General features: G+C 42.1%; 1 protein-coding gene across 1 annotated transcript in view; it reads left to right on the top strand.

The window, feature by feature from the left end:
- The window catches only part of PHLPP1 (PH domain and leucine rich repeat protein phosphatase 1), a 137426-nt gene extending 119019 nt beyond the window's left edge, over window positions 1-18407 (top strand). The window contains exons 11-17 of the mRNA XM_038129878.1: window positions 700-900; window positions 1906-2068; window positions 6361-6491; window positions 10177-10281; window positions 11196-11390; window positions 13280-13508; window positions 15410-18407. Of these exons, the coding sequence (XP_037985806.1) occupies window positions 700-900; window positions 1906-2068; window positions 6361-6491; window positions 10177-10281; window positions 11196-11390; window positions 13280-13508; window positions 15410-16528 (2143 nt within the window). The 3' untranslated portion in view covers window positions 16529-18407. The remainder of the gene's footprint in view (window positions 1-699; window positions 901-1905; window positions 2069-6360; window positions 6492-10176; window positions 10282-11195; window positions 11391-13279; window positions 13509-15409) is intronic.
- The last annotated feature ends 1483 nt before the right edge of the window (window positions 18408-19890 follow it).

The following is a 19890-nucleotide window of genomic DNA, read 5'->3' as shown; positions in this document are numbered from 1 at the left end:
GGAAGGGCACTCAGAAAAGCTATGCAGAGATAAGGCTCTCTTGCTGCACACATCAGCAAGCAAGGATGGAACTTTAAAATTTTAATTTGCTACTAGCACAGTTTCTCTTTAAAATTGAAAGCATAAATTACTGTTTGTTCTCAGGTTTTGGTTTTTGTTGTGATTGATGAATCTTTTTTCATTCAAAGAGTACTTTTCATCTTTTGCAGTTGTTTTCAAGCCTGCATGTTTAAACAAAATACTGTCTGCACCTTAGACCAAAACTGAAAAATTGGCTGGGTTTTTTACCATTGACTTATTTCGTCACTTGAAAGGCAATTCTCATGGTTCGTTGATGATGAATAGAGAACTCATTTTTATGTGTAATGAGTATGGAAATGATGTGGTTCATTATTGCTCTTACCTGTAGCTACAGCTGTAGTAATATTGGAGATACAGAGCTCTTGATAACAGGATAGTGGCACTTCAATGTATTCCTTTTGCTGATGTTTTGTTCTTACAAATGTGGTCACTAAAAACATGATCAGAAGTTTTGCTCATGTAATGCTAGACTTTTGGTCTGTTGTGAACTTGTTGCTTTTGACCTTTACCTTATGACTATCTTAAGTTAACTTGTAAAAATAGAGGTTTTTATTTATACTTCTAGACAGAACCTGCAGGATGTTTGACTAAACTCCCTTATGTAACTTCTCTTTGCAGCCTGAGATTTCTTAATGCCTCTGCCAACAAACTGGAAATGCTTCCTCCAGCCACTCTTTCTGAAGAAACCCATAGCATCTTGCAGGAGTTGTATTTGACCAATAACAACCTCACAGATAAATGTGTACCCTTGTTAACAGGCCACCCACACCTGAAAATCTTGCACATGGCTTACAATCGCCTACAGAGCTTCCCTGCAAGGTAAGGAACTCATTTTGCTGCCTCTGGCCCACGGGGTGGGTGGGCATCATGAAGTATTTTCACAGCACAGGAATGTGGTGGCAGGGGCTGCATTTTGGGTGTAGTGGTACCACAGTGGGTGGATTCCCCCACTTATGTCCTCCTGCACATTGCTACTCTCTCTTGCAGTACAGACACAAGTGGGTGATGCTTGTTGTTACTTGGTGAGTTTTGTGGTGCTTGAACCTCTCCTCAGCTGGACTAATTCAGCATGGTCACACAATGCTTTTGGAAGTCAAGCAAGGAGGTCTTCTGTTCTCCCTGGCTTGGTAACTTTGCTTACACCTGGTGAGCTTCTCCTCACAAGAGATTTGTGAGCACAGCCATCTGGAAATGTCCTCTGGAAGTGGACTAAACTCCACTAGAGAAAAATCCTCTCAACTCCAGAAGGAGATTCTGCCTTGGCAGCAATTTCTGTGCTTTCAGTTCACTCTGTTTTAATCAGAAATCTTTCAAGTGTAAGATGTGCTGTAAAACTGATGGGGTACAACCTTGAAAAAGAGATGCCAATAAATTATGAGACATCTCTGTCCTTGTGCAATATTCTGAGCAGCTGGGCTTCAGCAGCAAGAAGAAAGAGATGAATTTAGGGGGATGGGCTGAGTGGGGTGCTAGAAGAGCAGGAGGGGAAAATTTGAGGTGGAGAGATGTAGTGAAAAACTAGAGTTGAAAGAAAGGGGGAGAAAGGAGGAAAGAGTGAAAGTGAGCTGGTGAGTGGGGGGGATGTAAGCAAAATAAGTAATTTGAAAGGTAGCATTAACAAACACTGACAGAAGAGAGGTACACGTTTTGTTCCACAACTGTGTTGGCATCTGACATGAGGAGAGATGACAGGCACTGCTGTGAACAAGAATCAAAGTCTGTGATTTTGTCCTCTTAATGTAACAAAACCATTACTCTTATCAGCACTTCAAAATAAAATGTGCATCTATTAGAAAAAAAAATCTCAAATTCTTGTTTTCTTAGCAAAATGGCCAAGCTGGAAGAGTTGGAGGAAATTGATATTAGTGGGAACAAACTGAAAGCCATTCCAACAACTATCATGAACTGCAGACGTATGCATACTGTAATTGCTCACTCCAACTGCATTGAAGTCTTCCCAGAAGTCATGCAGCTTTCTGAAATAAAGGTATGGAATGAATGTGCTTTGGAAGAAGCAAGTGTAATGCAATTTTACCAATTCTTTTCTGCCCTCGGTCTCCTATTGCTATGGGATAGTATATTCTCAGAGAGTATGGGGATCTGACAGCTGCGTTCTCCTCTGAAATCATATGCAAAATATTTGCCCCTGTGCACCCTCAGAGTGGAACGAAGAGGGGCCTCAAAATCTGATTTTACACTTACCTTGGTTGCATTGTATCTTTTCTGCCAGATAAGTGTTAACTGTCTTCCTGTGACAGTCTGTTTTGATAGGACTTAAACATTTGGCAAGAGCTGAATGTAATTAACTCTTGCTGCCTTGGCAATTGGTTGATTCTGTAGGAATGGACTTTGTTTAGAGCACGTCTTAAAAAAAAACCGCAGAAGCTACAAGGATAGACCTCAGGGACAGAGATAAATTCAGGGAGCGCAGGATTTGAGTATTTAGGTAATCAACTTTCATTTTCCTAATTGCAGTCATATTTTGCACAACAGGAAAATTAGCTAATCTGTCTCCCGTCTGTGTTTCCAGAAGTAATTCTGTACTTTTTTTGATGCTTCTTTTTGAGGGAGGCGTTCTTCACTTGACCACACTATGAACGCTATTCCTTACCTTCTGTGAAATGAGTTCCTGCTTCTCGCCTGGCTCTAGTGCAGAATAGTTTGCACTGTGTGCCCTTTCTGCTGGACAGAGCTGGGAGACTGTTGTCTCACAGCCTACAAATCTTGTGATACAGCAGAAAAATCTGTCCTTCTTTTAGGCTGAGAACTGATTACCTATTCAGGGACTCAAAACAACTGAAGTGTCCTTCTGGCACTTTGTGAAGTCAAAAGGCTAAGTTCCCAGCCTGCTGTGTGTGCCTCAGTGTCTGGGGTCATGGAAAGCAGCAGGAGCAATAATTCTGTTGGACAAGCAAGTATATGTAAAGATGAGCTTTGTGGTTTCAGCCAGGAAATCTCAAACAAACTCGTGGGTTTGAATACTCCTCCCTCTTTGGAACAATGGCCAGAGGAAGCAGAGGGCCATTTAGAATCAATCAGAAGTAAAGCTTTTTTTCTAAGAGGAAGAATTGGGGTGGGGAAGTGAGGCTCTGCATGGTAAACATTTCTTTAAAAATGTGAGGGTGGTGTTAACAAAAAAAAAGATAATGTAAACATACTGATAGGGAGCAGTCACCTTTTTCATTTTGTTTGTGCATCTTGGTGAAAACGGAATGCTTTATAGAAGTGTCATATTTAAAGTGCTGCTTGGCCACATTGAGCAGCAAAATGCTCTTGGAAGAGCTGGCAGTTTCTTCCTGCCGGTTCCCTATGGTTTAGTTCTCTTCAGCAGAAGAAAGAGACGTGGACGTCACTAAGTGGTTTGGGAATGCAGGGATAACGTGTGGCTTAATCTGAGAGAGCACAATGTTATTTGACTCCACCTTTGTGGAAGGAAAATGCCTGGTCAGTACTCAAGCCTAGTTTTGACTTACATGAGATGAGTTCATACAGTTCCCAGATGGGAAGGTACCTTGTTAGACATAGGAGTTCTGGCGTTTGGGTGATTTCTCTAGGCCAGGGTTGGTGTTTATCAGTCTGGAGATTAAGCATGTGCTGCCTTCCTGTATCCATTTATTGCCCATACACGAGCTCCCTCTTAGATATGGGGTAGCATTCAAAATATGCTGAAGTGCAGAATTTATTTCTTTAACTATGGATTTGGTCACTTGGTGAAATAAGCTTGTTTGTAGAAAAGCACCGAGTCATCTAGTCTAATGTCACCTCTGTGATTATATCATATTTGATGATTAATTTTAACTAAAGTGACATTCACTCTAAACTCCTGGGGAAACTGTTACCTGAGGTAATGGCTGTTTCGCTTCTGTATTTAATTAGCCTGAGAGGCTGATGTATTATGTTTTTGGTGTCAGTGTCACTGGAACAGTTAGTAGCAGCAGTACTATGCTGTCTGAAATGATTTCAGAAGGAAGGCTAGGGTAAATGATGATGTTTTTACAATTGCAATAACTTCAGGACTTCCAGACACAAGGTCATTTTAAAGATATAATTGTCTCTAAGCCTTTTTTCACACTACAGTCGAGGCTACAGAAGTTGTGTGCTGTCCTCTCTTTTAAAGACCCCAGTGGAGACCTTGGAAGTACCTTGCACAATACATTTTTAGGGTTTTTATTGTCTTTTATGACAGGTATTTTTACCGTCAGAGTTAGGTTTGCCCTGTGAACACTGAAATGTCTTCTGTGAACAGCTGAGCAGCTGGAAGCACTCACACCTGAGTCAGTGCCCCAGCAGACTCTTCCCTGCAGCTGTTGTGTGGCTTCCAATTTCCTTGCTTTACAAAAAAAAGCCAAATAGGATAACATCGGTATGACCACCTTCAGCAACAAGTGGAAATAACCCAAGTCCCTTCCAGCCTTGAACACAGCAGTTACAAAGCTGTGAAAGGAGCAGCCTAAGCAGATGCTCCCTATTGAACCCTGTCTTCCAGCTGGCCCATTCAGTGCAAAATCCTGTGTGCAGTTGCAGTTGTTCTTCTGGTGATGCATGGGCGGGACAAAACCAGCTTGCATTAAAATAACACAGAAGGAAATTGGGATAAGTTAGGAAATAAACTTTCCTGCTTGCCTGTGGAGTAGAACAAAGACTAAATTTAACACAGCAAGTCCCTCTTAGCCTAGTCTTCAATGAGTACAAGCAACACCTAAGAAATTCCAACCTGATAAATACACCATCTTCACTAGTGCCTAGGAGCCAAGGGATCTGCTGTAGAGTGTCACTGTCTTTGGCTAACTGGGCATTTAAGGAGGACAATGAAATTACTGGCGCTTGTACTTTTTGTTCCAGCATGCTCTTCCATCAAATATGTAATGGCATGGAGGTGTTGAATACAGCAGGGCCTGCTGGCAGCTTCCTTAATCTGCAAAGTAATTACTGGCTCTCTGGAAGCAGCAAGCAGTTGTGCAGAGAGAAAAAGCTCACTGGAATAACTGCTGCTAAGCTGTCTACTGTTTTGTTTGCGTGACTGATTTAAACTTTGATTTCCTTATCAGGCTTAGATAACATCAGCAGTTTGTTCTTCATAGATAAAAAGTTCTATAATAGACAATCTCAGGATTCAAGATTTGGGTCAGAAATTTTTATTTTCATTGCGCTTTTTAAATAAAATGTTTGGAGACTGTTCTTTTCCAGGATTTAGTAGGTTATCTTATGTCTGCTTCCAGCTCAGGAGCCAATGTCTTTGAATATACCTACAAAAATGAAAGTGCCTCTCTTGTATTGATGGAAATTAAATAATGGTCAAAATGTGCAGCTTGAAAATGTCTCCCTCTGCCCCTTTGAGCTCTTCTATTAAAGTTTCTGAAGTCTCTCCCTTTTGCAACTTGAAAGTAGGAAGCGGCCTTTCAGTAAGATGTAGATAGTTCTTCTGTCCTCTGTTAAATACCAATCTGCTCTGTTCTCTCAGAAATACTTTCTTTTCCTCAGTTTGTGGGGCATACTACACTAGTCATCCTTCTAGTAGTTTGAGATTTGATTTTGTTCTCATATGCCCTATTTTTCCCTGTGTATTAACTTCCATTTGAATATGCAGCTTTAAGCAATGTTTGGGGACTTTATCATTATAGTGCACTTGCTCTAGCTAATCTGTACTTAGATGGTTGATAGCCTGCAAGTTTCCTTGCAGTTTTGTATTTTTGAAATATTTAAACTTTTTAAAAATCTTTTTATTGATTTTGTATTTAAATACAAATCCATCTAAGATGACACTAATTAAAACCATGTTTAAAACTGCTCCAATATTTTCTCCTCCTACTCCTCTCTTCTGCATTTATTAATAATACTGCTTTTTTAATATCCCTCAGTAAATACTGAATTCCTGGGAGACTGATGCCAGTGGCTTGGAAGCCCCAGCTGTACTTACCTCCATTTCCTTTGGCTGTGAGACTGTTTTCATTAATAACATTTTTTTCTTAATTACTTTGAAAATCCACTTACTATCTCTGTGAAGAGCAGACAAAACTTACTGGTTTTGTAACAAGATGACACCTGACTAGAGATGGAAATGGAAGGAACATATTTCTAGGTGTCCCAGACATCTGGCAAGATGGCTAAATGCCATGTAAGAATTTCTTTTATAAGAACCACTTACTTAAATAAATGGTCTTAGGTCTTGATTGCAGCCTTTATTGTTCATGAAACATGCATTACCACGTTTAGTCAAAATTTGTATGATCTTGATGACAGCTGAATTCTCTTGCTTTTTTGGCTGCTTTTCTTTTGCAGTGTGTGGACCTAAGCTGCAATGAACTGAGCGAAGTCACATTGCCTGAAAACCTGCCTCCAAAACTGCAGGAGCTGGACCTGACTGGAAATCCCAGATTAGCCCTGGATCACAAAACCCTAGAGCTTCTGAAGTAAGTTACCTTCCAGAGTGGGGAAGGAGAAGAACAATTCTAGATGTGAAAACCACAATACACAGAAGTGGAATCTCTTTTAAGGAGTATGGTTCCCTGTTGCCAGTGAATCAGAAAGTAACAGATAGTGTGAATAGGTCTGAAATTGATGCTTCATTGAAGAGGATGACTTTACTCATTTTGGTGCAATTGCTTTCAGCTGTAACTCCTGGAGGGGTCTGCTAGTCTGGTGTAACTGCTGTTGGGCCAGTTTGATTGCATTTTTTTCTGACACTAGATTCAGCCAAAAGATGTATTTTATACCACTGATGAGATGTCAGTAGCTGCTTGCTGTATCTTTTTGCTGTATTCATCCTGCTTGGGTCTGTCTTTGCCATTGTGCTGCTTTTTTACCTCTTCACATACTGTTTCTTGTTTCCCTTCATATCTCTCTGCTTCTGTGCTAGAAATTATATGGATTTTTATATTTAAACTGCTAAAGACTCGCTCTATTTGCAGAGAAACTGGTTCCTTTGCTTTGGGACCCTCAGTTTCCTTCCTGTCTACCTGTTTGTTTCCTGCCCTGGGATTTAAGTGTCATCCATAACTGAAATTCCCTAAGTGCTTTGTCCCTTCTTCTGCAGTGTGATGAGGAGCTGTTGCAGTAAACTGGATAATCTGTGGACAGTGGTGCTGCCTTGAACTTTTCTTATGTCCTGCTGGAAACTGCACCAGCTCCAAATCTTTTTTTTATTCTTAAACATCAAATGGTTCCAAGAAGGATTGATATACTTTCTAGGAGTTGAGCAGTTACTTCGTGTTGTTTGCTTTTAAATGGTTAAGATCAGACACTGGAGTAGCAACTCTCATCTGTTGTGCAAGCAAGGGAAATTTAGAGTGTGAGTTTACTTTTAGCTTGAATCAGCCGATTTCCAAAATATAGGTGGAAATTTGAGTAATGATGATTTCTCAGAGATAAAAACAAAATTATTATTATTATTATTATTATTATTATTGCCGTATTCTGCAGCAGACAGTGAAAAAAGGGGCATGCCTCTATTTTAAGAGTTGTTCTTTGCATACAGGAAATCTTCCTGAAGAAGCAGTGTGTAATTTTGCTCTGGTTCATAGGTGAAAATCTGTGCATGTTTTATAGAGTTAATGAATGGTGCCAAAATTTAGTGAAATACTAGCTTTTCTTATGTATAACCTAGAAGGCAAGATGGTCACACATTCTCTTGCCACTTTAGTATTCAGGCATCGTGAATGGTAGCATTCTTGTACAAATTTAAATTCAAAGTAGTTGAAGAGTAGTGTGGCCCAGTTAAATGCCATATTTTCACTGGCATATGTGTGGTCCTTGATTCACAGGAAACTTTTCCCTCTTGCATGTGCAATTTCCTTGCTATTTGTTTTGGCATTGGCTGTGCGGGTGGGTTTTTTGTTTGTTTGTTGGTTTGGGTTTTTTTGTTGTTGTTTGGGAGTGGGTTTTTCGTTGTGTTTTGGGGGGAAGTGTATGTTTTGTTTGGGGTTTTTGGGGGGTTTTTTGGTTGTTGTAGAATTTGGGGTTTTTTGTAGTTTCGGGTTTTTTTAAAAATTGATTATTCTTAAAACCACATGTCCATTTTGTTCATTTGTGTTCATTAGGCATAATCAGGTGTTTCAGGCCTCCTGAGGGGTTTCTCAGTGTCTGATATGCTACCCTTACTTTTATGGTATTCTGCTATAATTGGCTGTGAGGGAGGAGGTGCTTCTTTCACTTGATTTTTGTGGCAGGCACAAAAATACTTGTGCACTTGGTACTTTTTATATCCTCCTTCTGCATGTGAAAGGCAGCTCTCCATCTGTGCCCTGGCAGAATTCAAGCAGGTAGTAGGTTAATATGTATTCTCAGTGCTGGTGAGAGGAGTCCTGTCATGTATGCTTGCTTTTTTAGTATGTATGGAGACCTTAAAGGAAGCTTGCATACTTGGGAGGATGTTGGCAAGTGATTTATTTGATGTAAGAATTTTCATTAGCAATTAAAATGAAAATGAAGAAAAAAAAAGATGCCATTACTCTGATTTTAAGAGACAGCATCTAGTTCAATTGTAACAGTCATTTAAATTTAAGGGGAAAAAGAAGCCAGGCTGTCCAGAAGCCTTAGCCTGTATTGCCTGCATAGGATGTTCTCCTGGGTGTCGTTCCCTTCAGGACACATGGTGCGCCTAAGGAGGCTGGAACCAGTGTGTTGAGGTAGTTTTTTTTTTTCACCACTGCTGGGAAGCCTTGAGACAACTCTGGGTCCTTGACCTGCCCAGGACCCAGAGGTCAGTCAACCCAGTTAAAAAAGAAACAAAAAGAAACTTTTGTGACCCAGGTTCCTCTGCCCTAGAGATAAATGCCTTGTATGAGAAGCCTGCAATGCAAGTGTATTTGCTCATGTGTGTCCTGCTTTGCCAGTGCAACAGAATTAAAATCTCTGCTACTTTAGAAGAGACCCAGGTTTTCAGTTTGATTTGGGGTTAGTTAACCTTTCTAATAGTCACGGCAAGATGTTTGCCTCTTATTTGTCACACAGAGGGCTGCAAATGAAGAACTTAAAACACAAGTGGTTCCAACGTTATTTATGTAATTTTGCTGGCTTTTAGTCTGCCCTCACTGATGTACATCCTGGTTATTAATGTAAAAAGAAATCAAACTGGATGTGACAGTACTTTAGGTTATTTGAGGAAGGCTTTGCAATGCAGAAAATACTTTCCTGTGTGTTCAGGTCAGGTGGAGATTTAGAGGAAAAAACGAATGCTCAGAGTGAACAGTTAGACCTTTCTGCTTGTGTCCTTTTATGCTTCATTTGGTTCATGAAAGGTTTGGGTGCTTTTGAAGTGTCTGCAGCGTGTGGGGAGCTCACTTTTCCTGCCTTTGGAAGAGAGCAGTAGGGAGCAGGGGGTAGGTCATCTCTCCCAGCAATGCAGGGCTGTGAAGAGAAGAGTATAAACAGAGAGGGCTGGGCCCTTTTTAAGTCTTTACTATGCTCCGAGAGATACTTGAAATTCAGGCTAAAGGCTATGTTGGTAGTAAATTGGAGGGTAGAGGATCAAGGGCCTGTGTGAAAATTGGACTGCACAAATGGGGAATGCAGAAGGGCTATGCCTGCTGGCAGGACCACAAGCTGGTTCTTGCAGGTTGGTGCAGGATCAGGATGGAGCTGATTTCTGTTTTGTGGGTGTTTTCATGAAAGGCTGTTACTACACATAGTTGTTTCTAAACAACTATTTTCTTTTTTTTTTCCATTTAGGGAATGCTGCAGGTCATACAGGAGATTTCATTTGAGTCCAATGAAAAGAGCACAGAAACTTGTTAAAATGTGTGGAGATGCATAAGTTTTAAAAGTCACTTTGCTGAACTGGCTTTCATCAAACTAGTGGCAAATTAGCTTTGTATTCCTGCAGGGTCTGGTTTGAACCAAATAGCTCAGGGGTGAAGGCAGGGAAATACAGGCCAGCTAAACAAAATAGTGCAGCTGACACCCTCGTAGTGGCTCAGTTATTGTTGGTTGTATACAGGCACATAAAGGTAACCACTTTTAATAGCAGAAAACGAAGTAGGGCATCCAGTGTCTTACTAAGAACTAAGAGTGTAAAGAGGGTGTTCTTTTCACATTTGAAGTTGGATCTTGTCATCAAGTCCATCCATTGCATCTCTCTCCTTTCCTTTCTCCTTGCAGCAATATCCGGTGCTTCAAGATCGACCAGCCCTCGGCCGGCGACGCGTCGGGAGCGCCGGCGGTGTGGAGTCACGGCTACACGGAGGCGTCCGGCGTTAAGAACAAGTACGGCCTGGCACGAGTTCTGTTGTGTGAGCGCCTCTGTGCCGAGGCAAAGAGGTCTTTTCCTCAGTGCAAGTTTTGGGGACGTTCTAGGGTTTGCAGAGGCCAAGCCACGTCCCTCCATTTGTGTACCGAGCTCTCCTGCCTGGCTCTCCCTTTGGGTCTTTGTTAGGGAAGTTGCTAAGATACAAGGGCAGCCGACACATTTGGTCTGTGAAAGACTCTGCTACTTGCAAAAGATCTGAGATGTTAAAAGCATTTTCTTCTTTGCAAAGCTTCTTTATCTTCAACCAAAGGTTGTTTACCAAGCAAATCAGAGATACTAAAGAAGAGACAGAATGGCCAAAACTCTGAATATTCATAGTGTGTGGAGTTCCTGTGACTAAAGGCAGCACTTGACAAATAATGTACCAAGAGTCTGCAAGTCTCTGTGTTGCTGGCAATGCGATGAATTTTTCTTTGTTCCTCAAATACCTTTTTAGAAATCTTCTGCTGCCTAGGTTTCCGTAGCAAGTGCCAGCAAGCCTTTCCTAACTCTTAACTGATTTAACACACAACTTGGTTATCAGCACGCTAGATCCCAAGGATGGCTTTGGAGCAGCATGTGCAGTTTAAATTTGTGTTGTTTCAGAGATACTTTACCTCCCATTTTTACAATAAAAAAATTCATGTGCTGAAAAGGAGGAAGAATCCTTAGGGATTAGCTTGAACTTCCAGTGTAGTTCTCTCCATGTCTTAGCACTGTTGGTGGGCCTGACTTGTTCCCACAGCTCAGAAAGCAGTCCTGAAACGCCTGTGACCTGAGGTGGTTAAAGCTGGCACTCAGAGCAGGCTGCATTTCTCTGGTCAAAATGACAACTTGAAAATAATACTGGGATAGAACCCCTGATATTTTCCTGCTTTCTTTTTTTCCCTAGGCTGTGTGTGGCAGCACTTTCGGCCAACAACTTCTGTGACAACCGGGAGGCCCTTTATGGTGTGTTTGATGGGGACCGCAATGTGGAAGTGCCCTATCTGCTGCAGTGCACAATGAGTGACATCCTGGCAGAAGAGCTGCAGAAAACAAAGAATGAGGAGGAATACATGATCAACACTTTCATCGTTATGCAGAGGTGAGTGTTGGATCTGAAACTGTTTTTACCTTGTCTGTGCTTACAGTGCAGTTTTTGTTTTTGGGTCAGACACCTGCTCTTGCTTCTAAGAAATGTGAGAGGGGGGAAAGAAGCCTTGGTATCTCGCTACAGTGTTTCCTTTTATTGTTTGTTTTGCGAATATTGCCTCAGTTCCTTTAAGGTGTGGAGAGAAAAATCCCAACACCTCTCCAACCAAACAAAAAATTCCCAACGCACCTGCAAAGTTACTAAAATGCTCATGACTAAGTGGTGGGTGGAGGTTAATTCCTTTTTGGTATCATCTCCCGAGTATTAAGGTTTACAATTGGCCATAACTAAGTCAGTGGTATCAGTGTCTTGATCATCTTTTCAAAATTCCTTGCTACAACTGCCCGCAAAGCCTGAACTCATCCTTGCTGTTTCTGAGTACCAATTCAGGTTATTTAAGGTTACACAAATATTTAAAACACATAGTCTGACTTCTTAGAAATCCCTTTGGCCTTTGAATATTATTTGAGCAGGACCCATCACAAGCTCTCTGGAGCTTGTGATACAATAGCTGTGAGTGTAATAGTAGTTCTGTGTAGTGGTTTGGAAACCGTGTGTGCTGTTCTGGACAGAAGAAGATGTTGTGCCTAGGGAGACACTGGGTGAAGGAGGAATATGAAGGGAATTGAACAGAGGGGAGGGAAGAGGTCAGGGAAGCAGAGGGGGAAGCAAATAAGCAGCTTACGGACTGAGTAAATGGATCAAATTAAAAGTAGCATTGCTTCTCATTGAATTTCTGCATCCTTGGGAAGGAAAAATACTGAAGTTGTTGTATTGGAAAAGATAGGGAAGCAGTAGGGAGGCATTGAATCTTACAAACACAAGGGAGAAAACACTTCCTTCCCATAATTGCTTGATTGCTTGTAACAGTGCCTCAGACTGCTAACTGAGAAGGTGGTTGCCATATACTTAAAATATTCAAAAATAATAACAAATTTGAGTACTGGAAGTACTTATTAAGTGGTTTTGTTTCCTACTAATGCTAATGCAATTTACGAGGAATGTGGCATTCCTACAAAAAGCTCTTTTTTTTTGGTTGTGTGTTTTTTTTGTTTGTTGTTGGTTTTTTTTGTTTTTGTTTTTGTTATGTTTTTGGGGTTTTTTGTTGGTTTTTATTTTTTTTGTCTCAAATCAAAATTGGCTGTTTCTTTGGAGAACCAAAAATAGTATTCATTCCCAAAAATAGTATTCATTCCATTTGCATTTGGCCATTCACTGATGCTTACAGATGATATGCAGCACTCCTAGAGTTTAGAGTTTTCTATTTGTTAAAAATTATGTAGAAAGCATGTTGAGGCTTGGTTACAAATTTAATTGTCCATTCTGTCCTCAGGATTCTGATTTTTTTTTTGGGGGGTCATAATTTGATAACTTTTAGGACCATTATCCTGAAGATATTGCAAAACAGTGAACCTCTGCCTTCTGCTTTTGCTCTAAAGTAGAGGGTTTTACAGTCAGAATTATTATTTTTATAATAAGTTCCATAGCTTCAGAAGCCAAAGCTCTATCTGACCTTTAAAACGAATATCCATTAGATGTAAAGGAAAAGACAACTGTGAAACTCTTAGAAGTGCAGAGATGTTTTTTTTCCTAAAATTGAGCATATTTGAGTATCTGCATATGTGAAATAACACCCTGCCTGAGAGTTGGACGTGGGATCACTGCAGTGCTGCTGCTGTAGTGTCACAGTCTTCAGTGGAGACTTTTGTGTCTCTCCCAGTGATCCAATAGAGCCAGTGCCCCTGAATGCTTCTGGTTGTGGAACAGCGGCTGTTTCTCCACAGTGCTCCTAATACTTGTTTTCCAATTAAAGAACAATCACTGTTTTGTTTGAATTCCAGGAAACTTGGAACAGCTGGACAGAAACTTGGAGGCTCTGCTGTCCTTTGCCATATAAAACATGATCCCGTGGACCCTGGTGGATGCTTCACGCTAACCTCAGCAAACGTGGGGAGGTGCCAAACCGTTCTCTGCCGGAATGGGAAACCTCTGCCCTTGTCCAGGTGTTACGTGATGAGCTGTGAAGAAGAGCTGAAGAGGATTAAGCAGCATAAGGCCATTATCACAGAGGTTAGAGAACAGCTGGGGAATGTTGCAACTTGCAGCTTCTTTGGAGAGCATTTTCACAGCAGTGCATGAAATTACATGTTGATATCAGTAACCTCTAGGAGGTGGTGTTCATGGTGTGGGTTCCTCAGTTGCACTTTTGCTTTTCATTCATACCATGCAGTCAAGTTCCTTTTCCATTCCACTGCCGTGCTAGACTTTGATTAACTTTCAAGAGTGAGCAGCTGTGAGCATGTTGTATTGAAACAGGAAAGCAGATACTCTGCTTCTAATGGGAGAGGAATTGCTGTGTTGGAACTGTCATGGAGAGCTTTTCCAATTAAAAAGGATGAGAGGGCAGAGCACTTGGAGCAATGCCGTCCTTCCCTTAGGAGACTCCTTGCTCCTGGCAGGCTGACTTTGCTGTCTGAGCTGTGTTCCCAGAACTGCCCTTTGACAGGCTGCTCTTGAAGAGAGCACTTGCCCAAGAGGAAAACTCACCCTGTACTCAGCTGAACCATGAGAGAGGAGAAAACTGTTCGTTCCTTTCTTAGAAGCTTGAAGCCATTGCTGTCAGTTTTGCTTTGCCTTGTGTGACACATGCAGAGGCATAGATAAGTATCGAATCCTCCTAATGGTGGGGGAAAGGGCAGAAACCTCCCTGCTGTGTGCCTGAGAGCAGAGTGGGCATGTGTGTGGAGTAAGTCATGTGCCTGTTGATCTTGCCTGGGAAAGGTGAGGGCTGGGATCTCAAACATGACAAGTTGAAAGGGAATTACTCCACCATAGTGTGCATCAGGGAGGCACGCTCATTCTGTGACTCCATAGAGGAAAAGGGAAATTTCTGGGCTGAATCTTCAGATGACTCACTGATTTCATGTACACTGATGGCTTATCACTGCTGTCAGCCTTCTAATGGGAAAGTTAACAAGCTAACATGGAGTCTTTTTTTTTTTTACCTGGGTGATTTTAAAGAGGAGGCTTTTTTTAGTCTTGGTTCACTTTTCTGTGGTTATCTGCTGTATAATAACCCCTACAGTTATTAGCTGGACCCAAAGAGTGTAAATCCTCACCTTTGCCGTTCTTCCTGAATATGCAATTAGCAGGGTGCAGCTATCCCCAGCAGGCTGACAGATAGCCAGATTTGCTGTTTCAGACACTTGCTCTGCCTATTCTGGCAGCTTGGATTCTAACCAGGACAAGATTCTGGGATTTGGACGTGCATGGGGTTCTTTTCTCAAATGCGTCCATTTTTCCTGCTGTTATCCCTTCAGATACTACTCCTCCTCCCTTTGGAAATGTCATATCTAAGTGGAAATGTAGTAAGTAATTGGGGCGTGTAAAACATTTCACTACAACTCAGCTGACTGAGAAATGCAGACTTGCTCTCTGCTACATTTGACTTGCATGCTTAATTTAAAGGGTTTTTTAAAATGAACCTTGGTTTCTAAAGTGGTGAGCCAAGATGAAACCTACAGTTGTTACAGCTGCAAGAGAAGACTTGTAACTGAATGAGCTGCCCCTATATCAAGTGTGTGTTGCTTTGCTCTGTGTAAAGCCAGATACCGTGGGTGGAGGAGGGATAAGTCTGACTCACTGGTAAAAGATTTGTCCAGTTGGCTCTTGCAGCTGCAGGAGCAGAATAGATGGCTCTTTGTTGCAGCCTTCTGCTTTGTTGGTCTGTGCATAGGTGGTGCTGATGACAAATCAGTCGGGTGTAGGAGGCACAGCACAGGATTGCAAACCAGCCCTTGCTGTGCTCTAATCCCAGCTCTGTCACCTCCTTGCAAGTCACTTTGCTTGTCTGTCTCCTTGTCTGTGAATGGCAGTGTTGGGGGTACTGCAAAAACAGCCATCAGCAGAACACAAGGAGAGGCAGGTACTTGTCTATCTTGTTGCCAATTTCCTGTCCTTTCTAATTTCAGGATGGCAAAGTGAATGGTGTGACAGATTCAACAAGAATCTTGGGGTACACCTTCCTTCACCCAAGTGTTGTGCCACGTCCTCACGTCCAGTCCATCACCTTAACTCCACAAGACGAGTTCTTCATTCTGGGGAGCAAGGGGCTGTGGGACAGCCTCTCGATGGATGAAGCAGTCGAGGCTGTCAGAAACGTGCCTGATGCACTGGCGGCCGCCAAGAAGCTTTGCACTTTGGCCCAGAGTTACGGCTGCAACGACAGCATCAGCGCTGTTGTGGTTCAGCTCAACGTGACAGAGGACAGCTTCTGCTGCTGTGAGCTCAATGGAGTCCCGCCCCCCAGCCCAGGCATCTTCCCCCAGTCTGTCAACGTGGTCATCAAGGACAGGCCCACAGACGCGCTCGGGATGCCGTCTTCGAGCAGCGGCATGGCTTCCGAAATCAGCAGTGAGATCTCCACCTCGGAAATGAGCAGCGAGGTGGGGTCCACAGCCTCGGACGAGCCTCCCCAGGTGGCCATGAACGAGAACAGCCCAGCGTACCCGGGCGAGCAGCGCTGCATGCTGCACCCCGTCTGCCTGTCCAACTCTTTCCAGCGGCAGCTCTCCAGCGCCACCTTCTCCAGCGCCTTCTCCGACAACGGCCTTGACAGCGACGATGAGGAGCCCATCGAGGGGGTGTTCACCAACGGCAGCCGCGTGGAGGTGGAGGTGGACATCCACTGCAGTCGAGCGAAGGAGAAGCAGCTTCTCCAAGTGCCAGTGGAAGCCAGTGACGAAGGGATCGTCATCAGTGCCAATGAAGATGAGCCCGGCCTTCCCAGGAAAGCTGAATATTCTGCCACGGGCACAATAGGGCGGCGGCGGGGCAACGGCTCTGTGGCACCACACGAGAGGAGCCATAACTTAATTGAAGTTGCAACAGATGCGCCTCTCAGAAAAACCGGGGGCTACTTTGCTGCTCCAGCACAACCTGATCCTGATGACCAGTTCATCATCCCACCAGAGCTCGAAGAAGAAGTCAAGGAGATTATGAAGCAGCACCAGGAACAACAACAACAGCAGCAGCAGCAGAAGCAGTATCCGATGGACCACCTGGCAGACTATTATGACACACCACTATGACCCACTCTATTTACTGCTCAGAAATAAACTAACAAATAAGGAGACTTGACTGTGAGACCCAGTGGGCTTGCATTACAGCAGGGGTTTTCCTTATCCTTTTCCTTTATATACTTCCTTTTCCTTATCCTGCCACTACAGATAACTGCAGCTTTTCAGTTTGTTAGGTTTAATATTCATTGACTTTCTTCTAGAGACGCTTGACTGGTAAAGTTTAAAATAGTTAACCCTCCCTTAACATATCAAGTGTAAAAACAGGAAAACAAAACAAAAAATAATAAAAAAATAAAAAGGTTTAATATATTGCTGAGAAACAGATGATGATGTAATATTTTTTAAAATGGCTTGTTTGTTTTGTTTGAAAAGCAGGGCAGTAGCCAGTGCTAAATGATTTAAGTAATATTGTAATACTGTATTTCTTTGAGAGAAAAGGCTTTTTTTGGTCTTGAAAATGATAGACATTTGTAGAATATGGAGACTAACTCCTAGGAGTTGCTTTACTCTTTCAGGTGACTTTAGTCACTGAGATTCACTAATTTTCTCTGAGAGAACAGTTGATTGGGAAATTCCTGTAAATAGCTTAGTGTTGTATAGTGATGCTTACATGTTTTGTAGCCTTGGCATTAAGGACACAACCTGAAAAACTGACCTTTTTTCTTAAGCGACTCTTTGGGCCATGGTTGTTAAGCGTAATGGACTGTGTGGCTGTGTACAAGTTAGCTAGAGCCCAGGTGGTGTAGACTGTTCAAAGAATCCCACTTTTTCCTCCGGTCTCTTTCCTTACTTTTACAGACACGTTTTGTTTGTGTTCCTTACTGCTGCCACAACCAGCATGATTGTATAGAGCTCATTTGCTGTAGAACATTTACATACCAAGAGTTATATTAAAGCCGAATGCACAAATGAACATGTCATAATTTTTGTTATAATAAATATGAAATTTACACCTGATGTCTGCTTTTATGTCTGACTAGCTGAGCAGCAGCTCTCAAGCAGCAGTTTGCTGTGGTTCCTCAGCATGCTGCTCAGTTAAACCAAGAAGTGTTGAACTTTTTCAGCTCGATCACATTTTTACACTAACTGCAGAAGCTCACTTGTATTTTCAGAATTCAAAGGTTGTGCAAAGTGGCCTTTAAAAGATACAAACCAACTCTCTGAGGAATTGCCTCTTCTATTTTTTTCTTTCTCGGTAATAATGCAGCACTATTGATTTGCCCTTTGCCACAGTATTGACAGTGCCAGAAGACTGAAGAGGAGCGGTGTGCTCTGGCTTTGTCCCACTAGGACTGAGTGACTGAAGATAGAAATGATGAAGGGATAACAAAAAGTAGAAGGAAAGCATTGGATACTGAGAGAAGAGAGAAAATATGAGGAGAAGGCAGAAAAGTGAATTTAAAACTACCTATGTAAATTTGCTCCCATGTGCTGCATGAACATGAGTTTGATGGCAATCAGACTTTGGTAGCAAAGGGGCATATTTTTGTGATTCCTGTGGGAAAGGAGAAATGCCCTTTCTCAGTCAACTGCTCCATTTTACTTCTCACTCTTTAAAAGCTGAAGTAGCGTACAGTCATGACAGTGTCTTGTTCCTTCTTGGCATTTGGTCTGTATTTGGGAAGAGGACTATGGTGACAGGCTGTTGTCCTTATTCTGTTCTAGGCTGAAATAGCCAAGTTAGAACGGGATTGCTGTTAACAGAAGATGTTTAGTTACTTTTCCTTAATAACAATAACAACAGAGGAGCAAACATTAAAATACCGGGTTTGATTAATGTTTATAGCACTGTGTACTGTAGATCTAGAAGATTGTATTTCATTGTAATTTGAGCTTCAAAATCTCTCTTTCTTAAAGAAAACTCATTAAATAATGTATTTAAACAAAATGGGTTTATGGTTTATTGGTCAGTAACTCTTAGGTGTTCTTTGGTAAAGATTTGTATATTTCAGATTTTGCTGAAGTGATTAATCGTCCTTGGGAAAGGTTCTCTTTTTTTCATTCTGTTATGATGCTGCTTGAGGCTGAAGGTGATAACTAGCAAGGACACTACCTTTATTTTCCTGCTGCTGGTGGAGGAGTAACCTTGCTGTTGCTGTCTCTGTTTGTGCTAAGGTGTCTGCTGTGCTGTACTTGGGGTGATTCAGAGAGAGGAGCAGAGGGCAGAACAGGGGTGGAAGGGGAACCATTTCATGTGGGCTAAACCCTGGCTCAGTGCTGATGACTGATACTCCCCTTATCTCGTGTGGATAGAAGGATATGCACATAGGCTCTGTAAAGACTTTTCCTCCATTTGAAGGACAGAGTCCCAAGAACTTGCCAGCCTCTGTGGCATTCATTCCTTACAGGCAACACTGTGGTTTCCCTCCTTACGCCCTTACTTTGAAGCGTAGATGGTCAAAACTAACAGCCCACTGAAGGCTGCCCCTTTCAGCCTGGTGTCTTCTGTAAAGTTAGCAGTAGCATCCTGGAATCAGGGCTTCTGTGGCAGCAGAGTGACAGGATTTTGGTGGAGGAAGTGTACCTTTGGATTATTTGTCCTGTCTTGAAAATACGGCTGTGATAGTAGCCTGTCTTAGCAAGTCATAATGTGAAGGATTGATGCGTTCATAGAGTGACTTCATCCCTCTGCTGGGCTTTGTGTCATGTGTCGGGCTAGATTGCTAGGTTGGATGGCTTGCTGCATGTTTGTAAATAGCATTTCTTTTTCAACAGGGGCAAAAGGTATTTTGTCCTGGCTTTAAACTGACTTGAAAAACAAGGCACAGTGTTTGCAACTCATTATTTTTTCTGGACATTACCGTCCTCTTTCACAAAAGCGGGTTAGTGTGTTCTAACCTCATGAGGGCTGAAGCTAAGGTCACTGATTGCATCTACATGCACTAATACTGCACGTGATTTTTGGATTATGTTCACAGTGTATTTTGCACAGTTTTGACCTACTGGGAACTATCTGACTCAAAGAGATGTGGATTGATTTGCAGAACTTGACAGCTGTAGCAGGGATGATGGTTGGGAGCTAAAAAGAAGGCTTTCAGCCATGGAAAATGTACAACCCCATTACCTTTATAATCAAACCTTGCATGTCCTTTGAAATTTGCTGATAGTTGTATCTGAGACAAGCAGAAATGCATGGATAAGAGGAGGTAGATGGCTGATGGCAGAGAAATGAACATATATACATTATTTTCTGGAAGATAATTTTAAACGAAGTTGTGGTACTATTGAGAAGTAACTTAGTGGCTTCTGTGCTTATAAATGCCAGCCTTTTGTTAAAAACCATAAAAGCTTTTTTCTTGCTTTCTGCCCATAGTGCTCTAATGTAAAATATTTTGTTGTGCCAGAATAGCCTGTTGGCATCCTGCCTGTGC

This window comes from Motacilla alba, chromosome 2 (genome assembly GCF_015832195.1).
Source record: "Motacilla alba alba isolate MOTALB_02 chromosome 2, Motacilla_alba_V1.0_pri, whole genome shotgun sequence".
NCBI lineage: Eukaryota > Metazoa > Chordata > Aves > Passeriformes > Motacillidae > Motacilla > Motacilla alba.
Note: the sequence above shows the minus strand (reverse complement) of the source record. Positions and strands in the feature narration are given on the sequence as shown.